Source organism: Heliconius melpomene, chromosome 3 (assembly GCF_056956725.1).
Source record: "Heliconius melpomene rosina isolate 202511_hmr_F chromosome 3, ASM5695672v1, whole genome shotgun sequence".
Classification (NCBI taxonomy): Eukaryota; Metazoa; Arthropoda; class Insecta; order Lepidoptera; family Nymphalidae; genus Heliconius; species Heliconius melpomene.
In genome coordinates, this window is record NC_140391.1 from 9,933,617 (window position 1) to 9,956,612 (window position 22,996).

At 29.6% G+C, this 22,996-nt stretch overlaps 4 protein-coding genes across 8 annotated transcripts in view; 3 read left to right on the forward strand and 1 right to left on the reverse strand.

The window, feature by feature from the left end:
- AP-1sigma (AP-1 complex subunit sigma-2) lies at positions 1-7,263 on the forward strand. 3 transcript variants are annotated; one of them, XM_085207361.1, is made up of 5 exons: positions 1-223; positions 342-520; positions 658-766; positions 1,603-1,740; positions 3,451-7,263. In XM_085207361.1, the coding sequence occupies exons 1-5, from the start codon at positions 221-223 to the stop codon at positions 3,475-3,477; spliced, it is 456 nt and encodes a 151-aa protein (XP_085063487.1). In that variant the 5' UTR covers positions 1-220; the 3' UTR covers positions 3,478-7,263. The 3 variants fall into 3 exon arrangements, with proteins under 3 accessions (XP_085063487.1, XP_085063485.1, XP_085063486.1); XM_085207359.1 differs by having other exon boundaries at positions 6,367-7,263; XM_085207360.1 differs by having other exon boundaries at positions 5,173-6,124.
- A 30-nt stretch (positions 7,264-7,293) lies between these two features.
- Lsd-2 (Lipid storage droplet-2) lies at positions 7,294-16,215 on the reverse strand. Of its 2 annotated transcripts, none has more exons than XM_085207355.1 (6): positions 16,006-16,215; positions 15,543-15,666; positions 14,962-15,194; positions 10,201-10,402; positions 8,099-8,236; positions 7,294-7,795 (listed from the first exon to the last, which is right to left on the reverse strand). In XM_085207355.1, the coding sequence occupies exons 2-6, from the start codon at positions 15,664-15,666 to the stop codon at positions 7,569-7,571; spliced, it is 924 nt and encodes a 307-aa protein (XP_085063481.1). In that variant the 5' UTR covers positions 16,006-16,215; the 3' UTR covers positions 7,294-7,568. The 2 variants fall into 2 exon arrangements, with proteins under 2 accessions (XP_085063481.1, XP_085063482.1); XM_085207356.1 differs by having other exon boundaries at positions 10,201-10,387; positions 16,006-16,213.
- A 131-nt stretch (positions 16,216-16,346) lies between these two features.
- LOC146540151 (uncharacterized) lies at positions 16,347-18,689 on the forward strand. The gene is made up of 2 exons (XM_085207358.1): positions 16,347-17,686; positions 18,263-18,689. The coding sequence occupies exons 1-2, from the start codon at positions 17,360-17,362 to the stop codon at positions 18,674-18,676; spliced, it is 741 nt and encodes a 246-aa protein (XP_085063484.1). The 5' UTR covers positions 16,347-17,359; the 3' UTR covers positions 18,677-18,689.
- Positions 18,690-21,461: 2,772 nt separating this feature from the next.
- The window catches only part of Epg5 (ectopic P-granules autophagy protein 5), a 35,734-nt gene continuing 34,199 nt past the window's right edge, over positions 21,462-22,996 (forward strand). For both annotated transcript variants that reach the window (XM_085207362.1, XM_085207363.1), the window contains exons 1-2: positions 21,462-21,606; positions 21,976-22,472. In XM_085207362.1, the coding sequence (XP_085063488.1) occupies positions 21,574-21,606; positions 21,976-22,472 (530 nt within the window). In that variant the 5' untranslated portion in view covers positions 21,462-21,573. The remainder of the gene's footprint in view (positions 21,607-21,975; positions 22,473-22,996) is intronic.

The window sequence follows — 22,996 nt, forward strand, 5'->3', positions numbered from 1 at the left end:
CTTTAACGTAGTTAGTTAGGTACTGTACGTATCTGTCTGTCATTTATATTTACTTAGTACCTACGTAAATTTATTAACATAATGCAATAGCATTAATAAATAATTAAATATTAAATTTCTTTTTAAGATGTAAATAGATTATAATCAAAAATTCCAAGAGTATTATAGTTGTTAAGATTTTAATTAATACTTCATTCCGCTAGATACTTAATCCAGCAAAATGGTAAGTAAGATTTTCTTTAGTATGAGTGCATTCCGTAATCACCAGTCTATTATTTAACATTATTTTTAAGATTACATGTATAAAAATATAACATTACATTTTTTCAATATTTTGTTAGATGCAATTCATGCTACTATTCAGTCGTCAAGGCAAGTTAAGGCTTCAGAAATGGTACGTAGCACACCCAGATAAGCTAAAGAAGAAAATAACCAGAGAATTGATTACCACTGTGCTTGCTCGAAAGCCAAAAATGTGCTCATTTTTGGAATGGAAAGATGTTAAAGTGGTTTATAAAAGGTATAAATTTCACTATAAAACGTCATATTTACTTTATAAGATAAGATTTGTAATTTAAAAACTATGTACACTTTAAATACTATTACTACTAAAATTTCTGCTGAGATATTTATGGTATAAACAATATTTCTTTTTAGATATGCATCATTATATTTCTGTTGTGCAATGGAGCAGGAAGATAATGAGTTACTAACACTGGAACTCATACATAGATATGTGGAGCTTCTAGATAAATACTTTGGCAGTGTAAGTGTATGCTTAGCTGCTTAAAATTTTCAAGTATAATCTATATTAGCTAAATAACTTGTTTAGTTAAATGCACTAATCTCAGGAACAATTTGCTTGAACTTATTTGGTGTTTATTATGTGGTTATGAAGTACTAAATGTTTTTATTTACAATATACAATTATTGTTGTTTATGCCTAACTACTTTCAACAGATATTACTTTCCAAAACCTCTAAATTAGTATTATAATGAGAATTGCCATATGCCAGAGAGAACAGAGTGCAAAATATTACACTCCTTGCATACCTCTTTTTGCTTTGTCCTCTGTCATTAAGATTCTTTGAACATACCCTCTGATCCATTATCATTTTTACAGTCTTCTTAAAGATTGATCAAGGTCTTTCCCTACCTCACTTACCATTCACTTTTCCTTAGCATGTTATTCAGTATATCTCATTGTGGATTCAATCAGCTAAACTGGCTGACTGGGATATTGCATATATACAGCATTTATCTTTCTTTATTCTTCTTCAGTAAATTCCATGTTTTGCTGCCACATAACAGTGTCAGTACCAGGACTTAAGATGCACTGTGCTTAACTTCCAATGTCCTTATTTTAATGCTGCATGGGGAACAAAATATCTTAACATTGATTTCCCTTTGCTTATTCTTTTATAAACAAGGTAGTAGCTAAAAACTAGAAATAAAAACTTGTTATAATATTCTTACATCTACACTAATCTTGCATAGAATGCAAAATGATTCCTGAGATGTACTGTTTTATTTATATTAAAAAATATAAATTCTAAAATTTTCAATCTACATATCTATTAACTTGCAAAAAATACATTCCAGGTATGTGAATTGGACATAATATTCAACTTTGAGAAGGCTTACTTCATTCTGGATGAACTGGTGCTCGGAGGAGAGCTGCAGGAGACCAGCAAGAAGAATGTCCTCAAGGCGATAGCGGCTCAGGATCTGCTACAAGAGGTCAGTAGCCAGGATAATGAACTTGTGTAAACTTTCCCATAACATGAATTTTGTGTAGCTTTTTAGTCATAAATCATGATATAAATCATGACAGAAATATATATATCATTATTCTTGAAATATTTTACCTGGCAAAATATATTCGGAAATTTCTTATTAAGTTTTAAAAGAGAAAATCTTTTGAAAGGCTATACATATGATAAAGGTCATAGAGCACTTAAAATGTTATATTTTGTTATATTTAACTTATAAAAAAATGTTCTCTTATATTGAATGGGACCATAATGCATCAATTGCAAGAGCTTAGTATAAAACAGGAAAATATTTTTTTTATATTATTCAATTTGAGTGTTTTTATTTGTTTTATTAATGGCATGCATATTATTGCAATAACACATTTTTTTAAACATTCATGTAAGATGACTAATATCTTTTATAATTGAAGTCCCTTAATTTTTTAAAATGAATTTATAAGAAATATATATATTGCATCAATGAATGGTAAATTTATCTAAAAATACATAGGTTCCTTGCCCAAATCATTAAACTTTCTCCATACAAAGATTAATATAAGAAAAATATTTAGAAAAACATTTCGTTGATGTGAGAATAACACATTAAAAACAATTTAAAAGAATAAAATGGTCTTGCCTAAAATTCGGTTAGTATTGCCTAAATTCAATTCCTTAAAAGAGTTTTGTTTTAATTAAATTTCTCAATAAATATTTTTTATAATATATTTTTTAATAGCTATAAGTATTATTAATGAAAGGATTGTCATTGGATAAGAGGACCAGTATGTAAGGACAGTGGCCTGTGTAGTAGTGCCTTTTTGTTAATATATGTTTGAATTTTAAACTAAACTCTAATTGGATTAATCTTGTATATATGTATACATTTTTGGTAACCCGAAATTTCAACCATCTGGGCTTAGACAAATGTATAATGCTGTTACTTTAAAAACAACTGTCTATTAAAGTAATGTCAAGAAAAAGGTTTAACTTGTGGTTTCGCCAAGCCCATGACGTAATCTTTGGAGTATGGAGGTAAATGACCACAAGATAAGTGAATACGTTGAAACAATTAACATGATGTAATATAGTATATTACTTTCTTGATAAAAAGACCATTTAATAAAGAAATAATTTATTAATTAGGTGCAGTATTTCTTGAGATTATAATGTTTAATCAAATAATTTTTTCAGCTTTATAACATTAGTATAGAAGTATAGACTAAAATATACTTGATTAATCCATTTGAGGAAATAATGTGTAAAAAGCGTGAATATCAAAAAACTCAATATCTCGGCATATAATATTGTAGGAGCACTGCCTTTTAGAATAGATATTATTATATCTCTCTATAAACCATATCTCTTATTGTATTGAATATTAAATATTCTATTGATAATAATAATAAAGTAGACAATGATATTTGTTAGAATAATTAATGTTTTTTTAAAAAACATAATTAGTTGAATAACACAAAACTAAACTCAAGCACATATCTGTGACAACTATACATTTTCCAAATCTAAAAAAAACATAGAGTATACTTCAAATTATTTTTAAAGTAATAACTTTTGTCTATCTTCTCTATGCTTTATTGGCCAAAGCCTAACGAGTGACCCTAAGCTTTTTACCCTTTATGCACTGCACTGCTAATATTTCCCATTTTGGTGTGATGTATGCATGCTGGTGGCGGTTCAGGACCTGAACGATGGGCTGATACATTGATGACAACCACATATATACAGAACAGTATTGTATACTCACATAAACACTTTTACATGTTACTTATTAATAACTTAGATCTGAATATTTAGTTGTTAGTGAGGCTGACTGACTGTAAACGTGAACGTGGGTGTGATTCCCACTCCGGGGAATGAATTATTTTTATTTCCTCAGCTCTGGCAATAAGACAAAGCGCGGCGTTGAGTTTCTCCTACTGACGTGGGAACTTAACTGTTCTCCCTCTCCATACTACTACTTTATGGGAAATACAGCAAAAATCTAAAAATAATAGTTGATTTTCTATTTAAAGCATTCTTTTTAGATTGTTAGTCTGTCAGTCACTCACTTAGTCTAATTAGTTATGTAGTTATCGAAAAAAAAATAGAAAACTTATTTAAAGTTTATTATCGGTAGTGTAATATGATGTGTAAAAGAGTTTATGATTATCTGTTGTTTATGATATTAAACATTTTTATTGTCTGTAGAATAGAAAAAATTATTGCTTTCGCTTTTTTGTTGCATGTTTGCTGTTGTATGTGTTTGCTCAATTTACTCTTGTCTTTATTTTTTAAAATACTCTACAAAAACAAATATTTTGCCATTTCACCTTGTCACTAAAACATTATTCAGACATTTATATTTAAATAATTAGATATTTCATAGTATTAATTATTATTATTGTGTATTCAATACAAACATCTACATGTTTTACATGTAATTTAAAAGAGGTAGTTTGCCTAAGATTTAATTAAACATTTTTATTATTAAACATGCCCACATATTACATTAGAATCATCAGGCTTTAATTGAATAATATTCAGACATAAAAATCGAGCTTATTTAGATATTTTCTAATTAATGCTATTTTGCTTTCGATTTTAACTACAATTTATATTTTACTATATTATCTGTATTGACTCGGCTCATTGAAATATGCTTAGTATCTATGTAGCTTAGAATTTAAAAGTTATTGTGAAATGGACATTGATTTATAAATATTTCATTTTTTAAAATAAAAAGTTAAAAAATACTACAATGAAATGATAAAATGAAAAAACATTAGTTATTTGTAAATCAGTGTCCTGTACTTGTATGTAAGTATGGCTGTCTGTGCATTTACTGTAATGGGTTGTCTAAATACATTGGTTTTAACTAAAAGTTCTGTTTTCTTGCATGGTTCCGATCCCTTAACCTAACCTTACCATAATCTGTGGCATGATTTTATCATATATTATTTATATCATATTCTTATATTCTTAATACCATAGAATTTATTAATATTAAATTGCCTATGGTTTATATTTACTATTTTTATAATCATGCTACAGTCTCCCTCATATCAATCAGAGTAAGAAGTGATGTCAATGCTTGAGGTGGTGGATTTGCATTAACACATTGACAGCATGCAATAAAAATTTAATACCCCACGCCTAGTTACAAATTTGCGAATTTGTTCAGATATTTATATTAAAGTTATTATTTAAAGTTTTGAATGATCTATTAATAAAAGTTAGGTACATATATTAAATGGAATCAAAGTAAATGAAGTAAATTTATGCAATTTTGCGCCTCTAATCGTAATAAATATTATTTTTATTGGTCTATGAATATAAGAGAAAATAAAACAAACTTAAGGCCCACTAATCTGTGGGTAGTACATGTTACTGTTACCTCACCGTGTGGGGCATTGTGCAATAGGACGAGGCCGTCGACGGAGCCCTACGGGAGGTTGGACTTCTCTGAGCCCTACCTCCAGCTGATGACGACGTGGCACCTTCGTGATAGTTCATCGAGTCAGCGATTATTAAAGGACTTTCGAAAAATCGTATAAGTGTTTCATAAAATCATAAAAGTCCAGCGTTATACATACATAATTATTTTAATAACTTAACTTTTAAGTTAGGCCTGTTTGTGCGGCTTTTATCTTTATATAAAATTTTTACAGGGAACAGATTAAACTAAAAGTTTAACTATCTTGTGTGTAAGTCTTACAATCAAATTATTTTGAATTTCTAGCATCTATAAGTACAAGTTATTAATACTTCAGATTGCTATAACCATTTGTATTTATGATTAAAATATTTACTTTTCATAACGTTTGTAATTCAAGTCAATTTGTAAATCTATGCATTATCTAAATGTTATTTATTTGTAGTTGTTTTTTTTTCTATTTCATTATTTATTTATTGTTTTCTATTTTTCTTATCTTAAACTAAATATTACTATTCTCTCTTGAAACAACGACAATTTTCTTATTATTATTTATAATTTGTGTTTGTTAAATTTTATGTTGTTAACAGAAAATATTCATGTTAATTTTTTTCGAATTTTATTTTTTAAATTAAGTTACTTAATAGTGTTTTGATGCTAAAGAGTTTATATTCGTATGTAGAAGATATTTTATTATGTGAATTTTTGAAATAAATTAAACATTCCTTTTATACTATAGATAAATAAAACAATTATCCTATTCATGTGAGATCTCATTTAGAAAATTTTGCATGTAATGTAAGACTTGTGTGTACAATTATAATCAATAGATTTTGTAACTACTGACTAGTAAATACTTTTGTAACTAATTACTATATCTTTCAACCAATGTGTGTAATGATTTATATTTTTCTGATAAATATAAAATTTTATTATTTTAGACTGCATTTTAAATTTGCAAAAATCTTTATTTTATAATACATTACTTATTAGCAAATATTTCATTCATTGAATGGTAATTTGAATAATATAATTATAAATGTGTTGTTAATGAAATTGCATTTTTTGTTTTGTTTAAACATAATATATTAATAAACAGGCATTTCATTCTATGCCGATAAGCGATAGCTCGGCTAATATGGCCACGAGCGACACTGGCTCAGTGATGACCCCTTGTTGCAGGAGGAGACCCCGCAGGGCTTCTTCGAGGACCACGGACTTGGGTAAAATGGTCTACTGCAAGAGGAGTTTTAAGAGGTAAAGAATACATATTCACAATTGTAATCATTAAATAATTAAATTTACTAATAACTACGATATAATTATTTACATATGTTCAATAAAATGTTTACATTTTTATAATATAAAATAAACATATAAATATGTATTCTTTTTCTTCAAGTTATTATTGTACTACTAATTCACTATTTCTTATAAAATGTTCTATTTAATATTTTTTTTAAAATAATAATCGTCGAAAATTATAAATTTTGATTTTCACGTATTAGGTATGTATGCTTGTCCATATATTATATATTTTAATAATAATTAAATTAGATAGTTCTTCATAAATGATCAAATATTTATTGTAAGTTTCTGGGCAGAAATAGCACTTAATTTTTTTCCATATAATCTGCGGCACTTTATAATAGATTTTGGAAATAACTGATTTTGTTTATACTTTTTGTTTTTACGAACAAATTTCAAATATTGTGCCAAAATATACTAAATCTTTCCTTACAGAGGCTTTATATTTAAAAAAAATATATTATATTATGTAATTGTTATAAACAGTTTGTCAATTTTATCATCCAACCCAGCAAAGTAATATTTAAATTGGCTCTAAGTAAATTTAAGACTGGATTTAGGATCTACTTTCAATATCTATAGATTAATAACCTGCATTTATTTGTTGTTTAAGCTAACACACTCACATAATATGATCTCTCATATCTAAATCCATATCCTTTACAGTTGTCCCTAACAAAAAGAATATGCTGGCCTAAGTACTTACTATTTCCTAGGAGTTTACGCATAAATTGTATCGTTACTATTTTTAAATAAACTATACTATTAATATTACGATGTTTTATTAAAACAAACAAAAAATAGTTATATAAAATTTTATATATTTCCAAATATAGCTACAAAATATTTGTTTCTTATAATAATATCTTTTTTAAAACATACATCAAAAAGACCTTCAGTCTTGATTAAGAATAGCTCATAGCGTTTATTTCATAAAATAATAATTATTATTAAATCAACCATAACAATGTTGATACACATGCATATACCGGCACTGTGGTTTTACTTAAAATTACAATAATATAAGTTTAATATGAATAAAATTACTATAAAAAGATTAATTAAAATGTGAAATATTAATTATCGCTGGTAGATTTAGCTTCAGGAGTGGACTTCACTTTTTCAGCGGTGGTGGGTTTCGTGGTGGGGTCCTCTGAAGGTTGCTCGTTGGTCGCAGGTTCGGCCTTCTCTTGAGGTTTAGATGCTTTAGCGTCTTCGGTCTGTTGCTGCTCGCTGGTTACTTTAGCGAGATGCAAAGCGGCGAGCAACGCTGTTACATATCTGCGAACGTCCAGCTCTATTCCTGATTAAACCAAAAAAAACATCTTTAAATTTAAATATCAGTAGACAATCGTAATATGCTGGTTTTTAGGAGGCTAAGGCTTATAATATGTAGCTTTTGAAGGAAACAATGCTCGAGATCAACGGAAACAAACTAACGGAACTGAAATGTTTGAAAAGCAAATAATATAATAAGAAACCAATTAAAAAGATAATAAAATTAAATTTGAGTTAAAAATCCAGTACAAAACATTTAGGTATATTTGATCAATGTGTTGTTGTTTACAACATTTGCAAGTGCTACTTCACTAGTCTCAATACTGACCGCTGTCTCTCAGCTGGTTGACCCTCACAGCGAGGTTAGCCCACACGCGGCGCGCCGCCACTGCGCTCAGCCGCCCCACCGTCTGTACGGTGTGGAGTGCCGGGTCACTCTCGGCTGCTACTATTTCGGCACCCACCGCTGTTGAATTTAAATGATTTACAATTACTAATTCTATTTTATTTTTTATTACAACATAATTATGGTAAAATGGAAGAATTCATTATTTTTCTAAGACTTCAGAATTTGCTTCAAGAAGCCTGTTAAACATTCTTAAAAGAGACCGAAATTAAAATCATATATTTTAAAAAAATTATGTCAACTAATTTGATGTAGACTGGGAACATAATATTATTTATTATATCATCCTTACTGTTAACAGTGTACGACTACACGAACACAACACTAATTTGAATTATTTTCGTGAAAAACTTTAGTTTTACAATAATAATTAACTTAAAATCTCTCTCTTAGCTTTACATAAAAGTCCGCTCTTTTTGTAAGATTAGTATGCCGACATCATTATTTGATAATAATAAAAGTAAACAAACATCTTGCATTTGTAGTGGCAGAATTATGGAAGGACCATCATTATTTTAATCTTCGTTAAGGAGTTAGTGCAGATATTTTGCTAGAATTATAATATTATATTATGTTTTTTTATTTAAAAAATTCTATACAAATGATGTAAAACATTGTTCAGTAATCGTATATGAACCATACCTTTTTTCTTATTTCTATAAAAATAGCCATATTTAAATATAAAATCAAAAATATATTTGAATAATAAATAAATGTTGTAACTAAAATAAATTGTGATTAGTAAAAATGGTGAGTTGGCTAGGGCCGTTCAAAATAATACATTTTTGCTGCTATAATTTTTCATACGCCTTGCGAGGTATCGACCGGATGCGCAGATGGCCAAGCAATCTAAATTCTTATAACTTTAATCATTGTATACACGATATTTACATTTAATTACGACAGAAAATTAATGACTGACAAAATTAATATTTCTAAAGAGAAATTTTCTTATATCTAAATCACCTATTAATTAAATTATTAAATAAAACGAGTTGCTATCGACAAACCCAGCTGCTACCGAAGTTAAAAGTATGTTCTACAATTGTTCATCATCATAACACTGATTAAGAAAAACACTGTTAGCTCAAAAAGTTCCAAATTTAATATATTAAATAGAAAATCTATTTCAATTTAAATTATTATACCTAGTTTTTATTTGAAGGTCCAATCAATATTTAATACTGTATGCATGTAAAATTGCAACGATAAAAATAAAAACAAACGCTGAACCGGTTTATTTTAAACAACTTGTAACAGTTACAAGTCGTACAAGTTCTTGTAACAGAATGTTGTTTTTTTTTTGGTTCCCAATAGAACTATAAAGCATAGAGAAGGCAAATGTACGCAATATTTAATAAAAGTGAGTATACCGCCAGCTGTGACTGTAAACGCGACAGGTTGTGGGTTCGATTGCACTTGAGTAAAGAAATATTTAACAATTTCATTTCTTCTCTCTTAAGTACCGCCACTCAACATGCAATGCCTTAAGAATTTGGCGAAAAGTGGAGAACGGAAGTATCTTAATGAGAACGGGGTGCCTTAACACTAGGTTCCCTCTGACTACCCAGCTATGTATGTGATACAGTTGAAGCTTAAATATAAAAAAACGCTGTTATTAAACAATGACCTTGCGCATTTCGTTACGACGCGACGCTACGGCAGTTTTTGTAAGGCGTTGGTAAGAATAAATTAAAACGCAATAACATATCGACGCTATCAATAATTATATTAAGCCTGTAATCACTGATATACTTGTGCTTCATTTTTAATCTAGAACATTCGTAATTATGTAGAATAACCTTCTAATTGAAGGCATAGAATACATCGGGTATTATTTTTATGGTAGCAACAAGACAATCACAGTAAAAATTATCGGGAAAAAATTGACAACATTTTAATATTTTTACGCTATTTCTAATGTGGCGAACGGAGTGTCTTAACACGAGGTTCCCTCTGCCTACCCTGCTATATTCGGGATACGGCGTGAAGCTGAAAAAAACAGTCATGTAACATATCCTCACCATTAGTTTCTTCCTGTGTAGGGGGTAGATAGTGATTCAACAATTGCATAGCATACGAAGCACCAGTATCGACGCTGGTCATGGCCTTCTGTCCGTAGGCAGTCGTGAGAAGAACATTGGCTTTAGCCCATGTCAGCTCTTTGAGAGACTTCACACGCTGTTCCGCCACGTCCTTAGCGCCGTACACCTGTTGGAAATTCACCTATTTTTATAATAGGAAATGTTTGTATTAGCATGCAGTCTGTTAGTGTATTAAAGGCTTATTGTTATTATTATTATTAGAACTTTATATTATTATTATTATAACTTATTTACTATATAATTTTTATGATATTTAAATTTAAACAAGATTAAAAGTCAATAAATATATTCTCAATTTCTGGATCCTGTAATAACAGGATTCAGCTTAATTCTTCCACGCGATTTCGAGATAATATAGTAGATAATGTTAAATAAGAATTGTTAATTTAAAACTAACCAAATAATTATCTAACTCACAAGCAAAATATTTCACAAACCGTAAAACAACAATCAAATTCAAACGCCAAAGGCAATCATAAACAAGAAAAGAATTAAGGTCGCTCACGACCACATCATTAGGTACTACAATAACAACAGGTTTATAGCACCAAGTCACTGCATGGACCATGGTAGATGTTCGGGAACTGCACCTTGAGAATAGCTCAGCCGTAAGACTGTTTATGTTGTAACTTTTGTATAGATTTTAGATTATATTATATCTAATCTTGAGAAAATAGATGAAAAGTGCAAGACAGCAACCAATATGTCACCGTCACTCCGTTTTCTCTATTTATTTTGTCATGAAATTGCAAATTAAAACAACTAAAGTTGGAAGTGTTCAACACGGCAGGTCACCATCAGGTGATTTTCCATTTAAAAAAAACATCTAGATGCCCCAGAGCCCTTAGAAAAAGAAGCACGTTGTGAAAACCTATATTCATATTACTGTAGTAGCGGTTACGTACATCAGGTACTTACAAACGAATTTGTAACAGACGAATGAACAGAAATAAATGTCGCCTTTGTTTTGCTATATTATACCTACTTGTGTATTATTATTTTTTATTCAAAGTTTATAAATTATGTTATACCTAGAAACAATAAATTTTCACTCTAAATTTAACTTGTATTTACTTGGCATAATATCACAACATTAAGATTAATAAAAAGTAGTTATTTTATAAAAACATAAAAATAGACAGTTTTTTTATAAAAAGTGATTAGACTAAGTTATTTACTAGCTTGTATAATAAAATTACCTATATTGCTATTACCTATACATCCTTTTTCATTTCAGATATAAAAAATATTCCTAATTGCATCCGCCAACGGGAACCTTCTAGATATGATATATAATACGAAGGTTCTCAAATTCCGGTTCAATGTCCGTCAATCACGTACTATCACGCGTAGTGATAAGATATCTTATCACACCGGCATTGTCACCCGAATATAATAGAATAGAATGGTTCAAACAAAAGTTCATTTTTTAATGCAACAGATATTTTATCTTTATCGAATATCCTCTTAGTAGACACTAGTCAGACATCCTTGTGATAATATAATTATCTTAGTATTTGATCAAACTACCCCACAAAGTGTAAAAAATATACCACGACATTTTTCTACATACAAGATGATATTTATTATCTTCTTTTCTAAGGCCATTATTAAGGCACAGAGGCACAAACTTGCGACTGTAAGCGCGACAGGTTGTGAGTTCGATTCCCAATTTGAGGAAAATTAAATATTTTTATTTGCTCCCTCTGTCAATAAGGCAAAGGACAGCATTGAGTTACGCAATGCCTCGAAAATTCGGCGGTAAGTGGATAACAGAAATGTTTTAATGGGAACAGAGTGTCTTAACACTAGGTTCCCTCTGAAACTATTATTGCAATATACGAATTCAACATTTTTAACATTATATTTGTCTTCTAAGAAGAATGTAGTAAACTAAATACAAACAAACACGTGCAAGGGAATATGAATAAGCTATGTAAATATGAATGTGGCTTTGCAATTCTGCCTGAGGCGTATCACGTACACCATCAACACAAATGTAACGATCTCGATATAACTCTCGGAAAGGTCAATTCAAAATGTTATATAGATCAAATTATATAATTCCTATAGTTTTTTTTTATGTTTAGCATATCCACATTTTACATAACAGAAGGAAGGTAGGTTCGTCTATCAGAATCGGGAAACACCTGTATTATAAACAGAAAGTCTTAATTATCGCGTTTAATAAGCATAGCGTGTTTGAAATAAGCAACTTAGTTTCTATTCGTTTAAAGTAGTTCGTTTTGCCCTGGCACAAAGACAAAAGCTAGAGTGCCGCCACTCAAAACATCAGAAGGAAAGCGTGAACTGAGTGTCTTAACACTGTATTACCTCTGCCTAGCCTGCAATGTGAGGTATACAGCGTGGACCTGATTTTTTGTTTGTTTAAAGTTGTCCAAGTACTTAAATTACAATACCTATTGAAAATAACATATGTAGTAGTTTACATTAGCTTCTCCTAAGCAACATTTATCTTTCGGATGTCGTCATCAACCTTTATTCGTCGTAAGATTATATTTCATATGCACTTAAATCGATCAATAACAGTTTAGATATAGCGGTGTTAAGATGTCAATCTTATCTATGGGTGCGTCATAGATTCAATTAACTAAGTTACATGATAATGTATAAAGGTTAAACTGTTTTGAAATTAAAATAAGAATTATATTTGTTTACAAATATATATTTATCGTGTATGTCCTGGTTAAGCGACAATCAACATGTTTCTCTAAATTGGTGAAGAGGGAGGCGGCTATGTCGTCATCTTTAAAATAACATATACGAAAATGGCAGAATAACATCAAGAAGATAGAAGAATAAATTGCCCGTACATCAAACGTGCACCTACATATCTACGCAAATAAGTCTTTGCCATAATAGTACGCGAAATAAAAAAAACTATTAAAAACAACATATAAACCAGTTACAGCTTAAAACTGTTTATTCAATTCGTTCTATATTTAGAATATCTTCATAAAAACATTTCGTAATGTGCTAAGCATTAACGCATACAGAGATGTATGAGTTAATGCTAAAGTCATTATATAGATATGTCGAAATTGTTAGCTTTATATATGCAATAATAATTACAAAATAACTCAACTCCAACACCAGTTGGTATTGCAATTTTGTAAATGTAGAAAAGTATTGAGAAAATAGTTTTCGAACTTGTCGATTACCATTCTGAATACGTAATATTTTTTTTCTCACACCATATTTCGCAGGGTAGATAAAGATAAAACATTAAAAAATTATATTTCCTACTCACCGACATATATAAACAAAAAAATATCGAGGAAGACCCAAAATTATTTTTAATATGATAGTGGGATTCGAATATAGGACCATCACTTTCACTAATGTACCACTAAGATATAAAAATAAACATGGCAGATGTAAGTAATGCCTATATGAAAAGAAAGTCATTTACAAATGGTCTACTACGTGTATTGTTATAAATAATATTACCAGTGTATTTGTTATTAAACAAATTAATTTTTTAGTAAGTATAATATGCTCGAGTAAGTATAATATGCTCGAAATAAAAAAAAATATGAGAATTTTTTGTCTGGTAAATCTAAATGAGACCATCATGGCGCAGTTCAAAAGCCTACACGAAAAGTCGTAAATATTTGATTGAATCTTCAAGTAAGTATATCTTATATCTTGTCTAGCCTAAAATGATGTTTGGTTTGGAAATTATAAATATGAAAATTATGTTTTACATATAGTGAAACTTTCTTTGTCTATATTTAATAATGCTGTAGATAAACAAAAAAAAAATTGAATTGTTTTCCTATATGCAGCAAATTTAAATATGCATTTAAAATAGTACAGATTGTTTTGTTCACCTGATTCTAATATTTAACAAGTGAATTTATTTTGGAATTGTTATCAAGTCTAGCAGCCATGACATCATTTACAAGTACAAAACAATGGTTACAAAATAATTTATCATTAGAGCTTCTTAATCTGCTCTAATCTATCTATACACATATATTTCTATTTTATATACATTTTCTCTCTCCAGAGTGGAAAAAAAAATAGTTAATTGCCCCAAGTGTGGTTCGGACCCACATCCATCGCATTCAAAATAAGACACCACAATGTGGAAAATCAAAATGTATATAAATTTGTTTCAATACAAATCAATTTAACATAACAATTTGTTATTTTCTATAAAAACAACTGGTTAGTAGCAAACTTGGCAAGTGGTTTTTGTATAAGATATTTTCTTTATTTATATGTATTTTGCATATAATGTCTTTTTGACCTTATAATATAAATACATTTGTGTAAATAGTTTGTATATGATTGCCAAACACCTTCATATACTCTATTTAATTTAATAAAAAAAATTACAAGTATATTATAGCCTAACTATTTTAATTTTTAAAACAACAACTCACAACCATCAAATTAATGACAAAGCATAAATTTGATGGTTGTGAGTTCTATCTCCTTTCAGGGTTATAATTATATTTAAGTTATTTTACTCTGCTCTGATAGACAAAGCTTTGTTTAATTCCAGCACTCAATATACAATGTCTGATTCTAAAATTGTCTTGTGTTTTCTGTCTACCCTGCTATGTAAGAAAAAATGTAAAGCTGAGAAAAACAAACCAAAATTCTTAATAATTTCCTTTTTTAATAATTATGAAAATCGAAGCAACTAACCTTATTTAATTGTGGTGCTATTTTAGCAAGCATAGCCTGTTTAGTAGTTTCTACTATCACTTTTGGTTGTTCAGTTACGAGTGGAACTCTGCGTTCTAGTTCATCAATTGCTGCTGCCACTTTAGCATCACCTGCTGCAAGTGGTACAGCAACAAATGGAGCAGCTGTAGCCGCAGCTAAAGTTACGCTAGTCTCTGCTGTGGATAGTGCCCATTCAAGTAATGAATGTGCTCCTGAAACCAAACTAGGATTATATATTTTGAAATTAAATTACATATTTTACACTTCAAATTAAGAAATGCATACAGCATTTGAAAATTTCCTTATTGTTAAAAAAATATATAACATTTTGAAATATAACTTCAGGCTATTTTTTCTTTTTCTTGAGGCACAATTGATTATAAGTGCAATGGCTTTAGATTATATTTCCAGTTGATGGGATGGGATATCATTCCCTGGTAACAAAAGAAAAAACAAAGGCATGTTCTGCCACTTTACATTCAATGACCCGATAACTAGGCAAAAAATGGAAATGGAGTGCTGAATTATATCTAATTACATTATATAGCATAGCAACTCACCCTTTACTCTTGTGTACAAAGCTCCTACATGGCCAACTGCAGCTTCTATTGTTGGCAAAGCCATAACCTTCTGTACTGACTGAAGCTGAGCCATGCCAGGTGCTGATCCAACATCTGTCGCCATCTGAGAAATATATTGTATTGTAAAACTATTTAGATACTTATTAAATATATATAAAAATTTTACAAATACATTTAAATTACAATATTAATTTCGCTCATCGTGAATGGCTTATGAAATAAAAAACATAATTAGCTTATAAAAAATAAGAGGGTAGAAACGTATTTTAGTAATAATTTTCTAGAACAATATTCTGTTTAGATCAATTTGTTACTTTCAACGTTTAATACGTATATAATAACATTATTACATGAAAGTTATAACGATTTACAACCGGAAAACCACTAATAGTCATTACAGCCGATGAGAAATTAGAGATTTTTTGTTGTTTCTTTTACATACCTTTAATATCGAGAATAAATTGCTGCGCTTCCTAATTTAGATTATAGTTGTTATTTTTAAAATATAATACAAAATCGACTAGAGGACAAAGTACAAACTGCAAAAGTGGACGAGTGCAATAGAAATGCAATTTATAATGAGAATGTCGAAAGATATCACGTACTTGTGTATTGAAATAAATTGAGTAAATGAATTACATATTCGTCGCCAAAGAGTATTTAAAGAGGAGTGAACGAATGAGCGGAGAAATATAAATGAATGGAAATTTGACTAGTTTTTAATCTGTGACATTTTAAATGAAAAAAATACAAACTTATTACATTTTTTAAAATTATTTTTAGTTTTACTAATTATTAATTTATAATACTCAGGTTTACAACAATATACGGCACATTTTTATATTTTTGATTTATGTATTTATTTGTTATTTCTTGAATATTATAATAAGTACTTTTGTATTTTGGACTTTGATCCATGATGTGTCTTTAGATATGGAATATTCATACTGGACCGTGAGTTGAGTCATATTTTAAATTAGCAACAGTATTTATTATGGTGCAATTTTAAACTAATTTAGCATGATAAGAGATTACTTAGTACTCCATGGATATATTTTTGTGATGTTACGATTATATAAATTTATATGAATACATTACTTATTTCTGTATCAATTTATTATTATTTCTATTCATTAACATAACATAACCATATCATGATCAATGCCCAATTATACATTATAATTGTTTTCAATTACTTGGATATGCTTAGAACAAATAAATGCAACGAGTGAAATGATTACGATTAATGTATGTGTTGTTAAAATAACTAAACTAAATAGTCAAAAATCTTAATTTGTTGCTTGTACTGTTAGCCAGAAAATATAAATAAATGCCTTTTTTAACTTAATCCCAGCAGTGATAAACGTGATAGGTTGTGGGCTCGATCCTCACTCGGAAATGTATGTACTCGGAAATGGTAACGAGATAAAAGCGCGGCGTTGAGTTCCGCCTCCAGAATTCGCCGAAAAGTGAGGAACGCAATAATACAATCTACAGATACAATATCTGTATATTAAATAAAGACTGTTAAATGGTATTCTTCAAAATGAACCATCGAAAGCAACGGCTAAGGGCTCCAGTAAGTCCATAACCCATAATAATTCATAATAGTTAACACAATAAAAACACGTAATCTGTGCGTCTTGGCCAACATATGAACATAGTCATAAACAAACATTGGATATGCGGAAGGAGCTGAATGATGATTGGTCGACGCGGCCCAGTCAGATTGGTTTGACAGTATTGGTCAGACGTGGTTTACACAATAATCCGGGCTTGGTTCGCAAACATTTGCGATGTCTTGGACAAGCGATGTCGTATTGGAGTTCTTGGAACACTATCGGACCGAACAAATGATATGGGACCCAAAACACCCGCTGCACAGGAACCGGAGCGAGATCAACGATGCGTGGCTTCGAATCCAAAATAATCTAAGCGTTCATTGCTCGGTTACAGATCTAAAAAAGAAAAAAGAATCTTTAATGACATCATTTCGATTCCATTTGGCTAGAAAAAGGAAATCGCCAAACGATTATCGAATTATTTGGTTCGCATATCCGCTCATGGAGAGCTTCTTAGGCGGGAAATACGAATGTGATAATAGTGTTCAAACGGATCATGAGGTAAAATATACGTATATTGTATATACATACGTATTTATTTTGATTTAATGAATGGACGTAATGCAAAATATTTTAAAACATTGAATTTTTTTTAATTATATTGTTTTCTTGAAGCATCAATAAAAATATTTATGGCTTTAGAAAAGACATAGTTCATATTTATGATAATTTCAATAACTAAATTAGATTGAGGCAGTCTTGGCACAGCGGCACAAGGGTGTGACGCGACGGTTGTGGGTTCGATCCTCACTCGAGGAAGTGAAATATTTATTTACGTTTATATTTCTATTTCTTCGCTCTGGTGTCGAGGCAAAGCGCGCCGTTGAGTTCTGACTCTCAACACGCAATGCCTCCAGTATTCGGCAGAAAGTGGGGAATGGAGTGTCTTATCACTAGCTTCCCTCTGCCTACCCTGCTGTGTGCGGGATACAGCGTGAAGCTGATTTTTAAATTAGTTACAATTAATTTGAAATCACTATAAGTCGCTAACTCTCATCTCTATTTTCTAAAACGTAATTTTCATGTGAGTTTTAATGAAAAAAATAAGTTATAAAGATAGTTTTATTATATTTACAGTACGATTCAAACAATAGTTGTCAAAATACACCATTTAAACAGGTGAATATAAAACGCAAAATTAAGAAAAACAGCGTTGAAACCGAATATGGTAAAAATGAATTGGTGGACGCAGTGGATTTGCTGAAGTCTCCTACCGATTCAAAAAAAGATAGAGACGAATACGATTTATATGGGCAGCTACTAGCTAAAAAATTACGAAAATTAGACGAGCGACAACGAGATATCGCCATGCACGAGATCGATAATATAATGTTTAATATGAAAATGCATAGCACAGGAGCTCAGGCAAGGAGCTATACATCATCACCAACTCCAGGAACAAATAAAATTAAGACACCTATGTTTCTTGTCCAACAACACGAATCTTTCGAAGAGGAAAATATTCCTTTTCAGGAAAATCAGCATACTTAGCTAATCTATACTAATATAATAAAGCGGAAGAGTTTGTTTGTTTGTTTGTTTGTTTGTTTGTTTGTTTGTTTGTTTGTTTGTTTGAACGCTAAGATCTCTGGATCTACTGGTCCGATTTTCATTGTTTTTGTTTTGTATGAAAGCTGCATTCTTCAGAAGTGCTATAGGCTATATAACATTACATTACACATATAAACTAATATATTTTAAAGTACTTTCTAATTTGACATGCAATTTATTCTGCCATCTTAATAACAACCGTCGCGTCGCTACGCAACCGTTACCGCGACATTTTGATATTCATCCTTATGAATAGTCATTTTTAGCATTTTATCTAGATTGAAATTATAGTTTACTGTATAGCATTCTAATAAATAATTAAGGAGATGTCACTGATTCCAAATGACCTAGCTTACGGGCGCCATAGTATGACCGACGCGAACAGGCAGATGACATTGACGGTTTTATAAATTTTCATACATTTTCGAACTATTGTAAATGTTTCTGTAATTATTTGCTGTTTATAATTAATTTAAGCTACACTTTGGTTCTTTTCTTATTTTATTTGATATTGCCCGCTAAAATTATCCTACTTAATAGAGAGAAATGTTTAGTTATTTCGTAGAGTCGATATCTATGTACGCACGCACGGAAAACTTTAGGTACTTTTTCTAATATTAATAATACCTATCCTTTAGTCACTTTTAATCCTTTTGTTGGTTCATTTCTATAACTCAGATAATTTTTTCTAATAATATGTCTCTACTTATTATTCTTTTTGATTATTAAAGCTTATATTTTCTTACTAATTCTATTGAAAATTGAAAATAATTTCATGAATATATTTAATAAATATTCTTATAGTTGAAGCAGGCGTAGCCGCGTCCGGGTCCACTAGTACATTATATTATAAGTGTAGGTATGTAAAAGACAATAGGGCTGGACTCAATGATATCATATATTTGTAAATTATACTTAAGGTTTTTAGTGAAATGTGTCTCAATCTATACTAATATAATAAAGCGGAAGAGTTTGTTTGTTTGTTTGTTTGTTTGTTTGTTTGAACGCTAAGATCTCTGGATCTACTGGATCGATTTACTTTGTTTTTGTTTTGTATGAAAGCTGCATTCGTCAGAAGTGCTATAGGCTATATAACATTACATTACACATATATACTAATAAATTAAAATACTTTCTAATTTGACATGCAATTTATTCTGCCATGTTAATAACAACCGTCGTCGCTACGCGACCGCGTTCGTTACCGCGTCATTTTGATATTCATCCTTATGAAAATAAATATAATAGTCACTTTTAGCATTTCATCTAGATTGAAATTATATTTCTATAGAAATTATATTCTTATATTTCAAGCAGGCGTAGCCGCGTACGGGTCCGCTAGTTAATATATAAGATTTTTCTATACTATACTTTTTTAAAAATACTATAAGAAGCGGCAAGGTATATAACGGATACTAATCACGCACAAAAATGTTTTTCGAGAGCTAAAAAGTTCTTTTTTAGCTTTAAATCTATTTTTTCATATATACATATATTAATGTACAAATAAAATATAGTATTGTAAGATGATACCAATACAGTAGAATATTATTACGTTATATTTGGATAGATTATTTTTATTTACATTAGTTGTTATTCGTGTATAAATGTATATTACAAAAATTTTTTGTTAATAAATTTTTATTTTTTTATGTTAATATAATATTGTTGTTGTTTTTATTCTTTATGTACAGAGTTCTGATCGTGCTAGTTCACCACTTATCACTTTGCCAATGTGACGTTGAATAGAGAACACAAAAAACAAAAACATACAAAATACATACAAATTTTATTTGATCTTTAACAATAAAAGACAGATTACGAGCATGAAAAGGCGGTGAGATAAATTTTTAAACGTACTGTGGTCATAGTTTAAAAACTTATTTTAAACTTTAGACTTTGATTGTAACCACTTACGTATTTTTTAATATAGACTAATATCTTTTCCTCAAAACTCTTTTAGAAAAATCTCTTAGTATTGTTGTATGTCTGATAGTCATTTTAGATATTAAGATTATTATCGTTGTAAGTATATAAATTATTTTCCTATTTATTACAATAAATTATTCGGTACATCAGGTATTTCCATTAATTAATATAATCCTTCTTTTCCTCTAATAAAGCAAAATAAAACAGGTTTTGTAAACATTACGTATGGTATATATAAGTTACAATGTTAGTAAAAAGTTTTAAGCTCATGTTTATTAAAATTAATAACAAAAAAAGAGAATATTAAGAGTCCTTTATTTTAATAGTTAGAATAAGCATTTTTATGCATATAAAGGTATTTATTTATGCAATTATTGATTGAATATAGAGCGCATGAATTGAATTACATTCAATCGATACTTTTGTTTTTTCATCTGGCAATGTCTTATTGTAATTATTTTGACATTTTTGTGTGTAATAGTGTTGTATTTTTACAAGTTTTGAATAATCGAGTTTTTATTATTTCTGCCTTTGATTTGAAATTGAATGACCGACAGAGATCGCTCTTGACATGTGCTCAAGAGCTTGAATTTGAATGGAATAAAAGAATATTTCACAATTTTTTATAAAATCTAGATATTTACAGCGTTAAGAATTCACTATTAAGCCTTAGGAGTCATTAGTATTTTTAGTACAAACAATCGATTTTAATAAAATCGTTAGTATTTGCCTTTTCTCGATAAGTACATCTCTATACATATTACTTGTTGATGAATGTCAAATCATCAAATGACATTTGACCAAAACAACTTAACCAGTGCAGCTGATCGTGAAAACATTCAAAAATGCAGGAGAAATTTTGAAATATATATATTTAAACAATAATTGGAATGATTTAGAAAGTCGTCATGGCTACTTTGATAAAAGAAAAACGGCGAGATGTATGTATTATTTTAATATGTCATAAACGAACAAAATTGGCGCATTAATTTTTTGACTGGTAATTAATAGAAACAAAGGGCTAATATAGGACTATTAGTTATTATTCTTTTAGTATTTTTGAATTTTCCGTACACAGTGTTTTGGCGATACTAAAAAGTAGTAGTTTAAAAAATATAACTGTCTGAAATACAAAATATAATTCAAAGTTTTTAATTTAAGGTCAACGAGGAAATTGAAATAGAATGTAAATTTGTATTCTAGGTTAAAATCACAATTTACCATTTATTTAATAACGCGTTTTTGTATGAGGTTTATTACTTAAGTTGATTACTAATAGAAACGATAAAAATAATTATTTAATATTGTAGAAAAAGAAGACTAAAAGCAAAAATATTACAAAAAAAGAGCAAGAACCAGAGCAATTATTTGAAGATAAACCAATTTCAGTCACACCCTGTGTTATATACAAACAGGATACTATTATTCCAGAGGAAGGAACATGTGAAACGGTAATAGAAACCGATGATAAAGATGAAAAAACCACTTTAGTTGTTGAACCATATATTGAAGAAGTAGAAGAAAAGCTTGAGGAGAAAGATGAAGAAGAAATTAAAGAGAAAATGGAACCATCGGCTCCTGTTCTTCAAAAGCAAGAATTTGTATCATATCCAGTTCTTGTTGAAGTGGTAGAGGACAAGCCTAAAGTGAAAGGTATTCCGATGCCATTGGAGGAAGCTATACGATTGTTTGGAGGAAAGGAAATTGCTGAAGTTAGAGTGATTAGTGAACAAGAAGAAGCTAATGTAGAGGCTGGCCCTCAGATTCAGCCAGATCATCCTTTGGTAGACTATTTATCAACATTTAGGTATTATGTGTCTTTTTAACTTAACATTGTACTCCACACATAACAGCAAAGGCAGATGGAGCCACTTCATTCTTGACATTCTTCCCAATGTTCAAGATGTTGCATATTGAGTTGTAGAGCTTAATGCCACACTTTGTCTTCTGACCACAAGAATGATATGTAAATAATTAATTCACAAAAGTGAAAAACAAATTTACTGACTGACTGTAAAAGTCACAACTGTGGCACCTCTTGAAAACCATCCACTCTAGCCACTAAGCCATAATATGTTTTCATCATTAATATCCATATCCTTGTATGCTGCAACTTATTTACGCTGTTAGTATCTCTATGGAGATTTTTACAAATTTCTGCTACCCAAAGGTAATTGCTTAGAATTAGCATTTGACAAATGAGAATGCTATTTATTAAATATATTTTAAGAGATTTTTTAAAGAGGTGCGGGTTCAAATTTCACTATGTAAAATGTTTTATATATTTTTTAAAAAGTATGTTTCTTTACTTAGTGTAGAATGACATTTTAA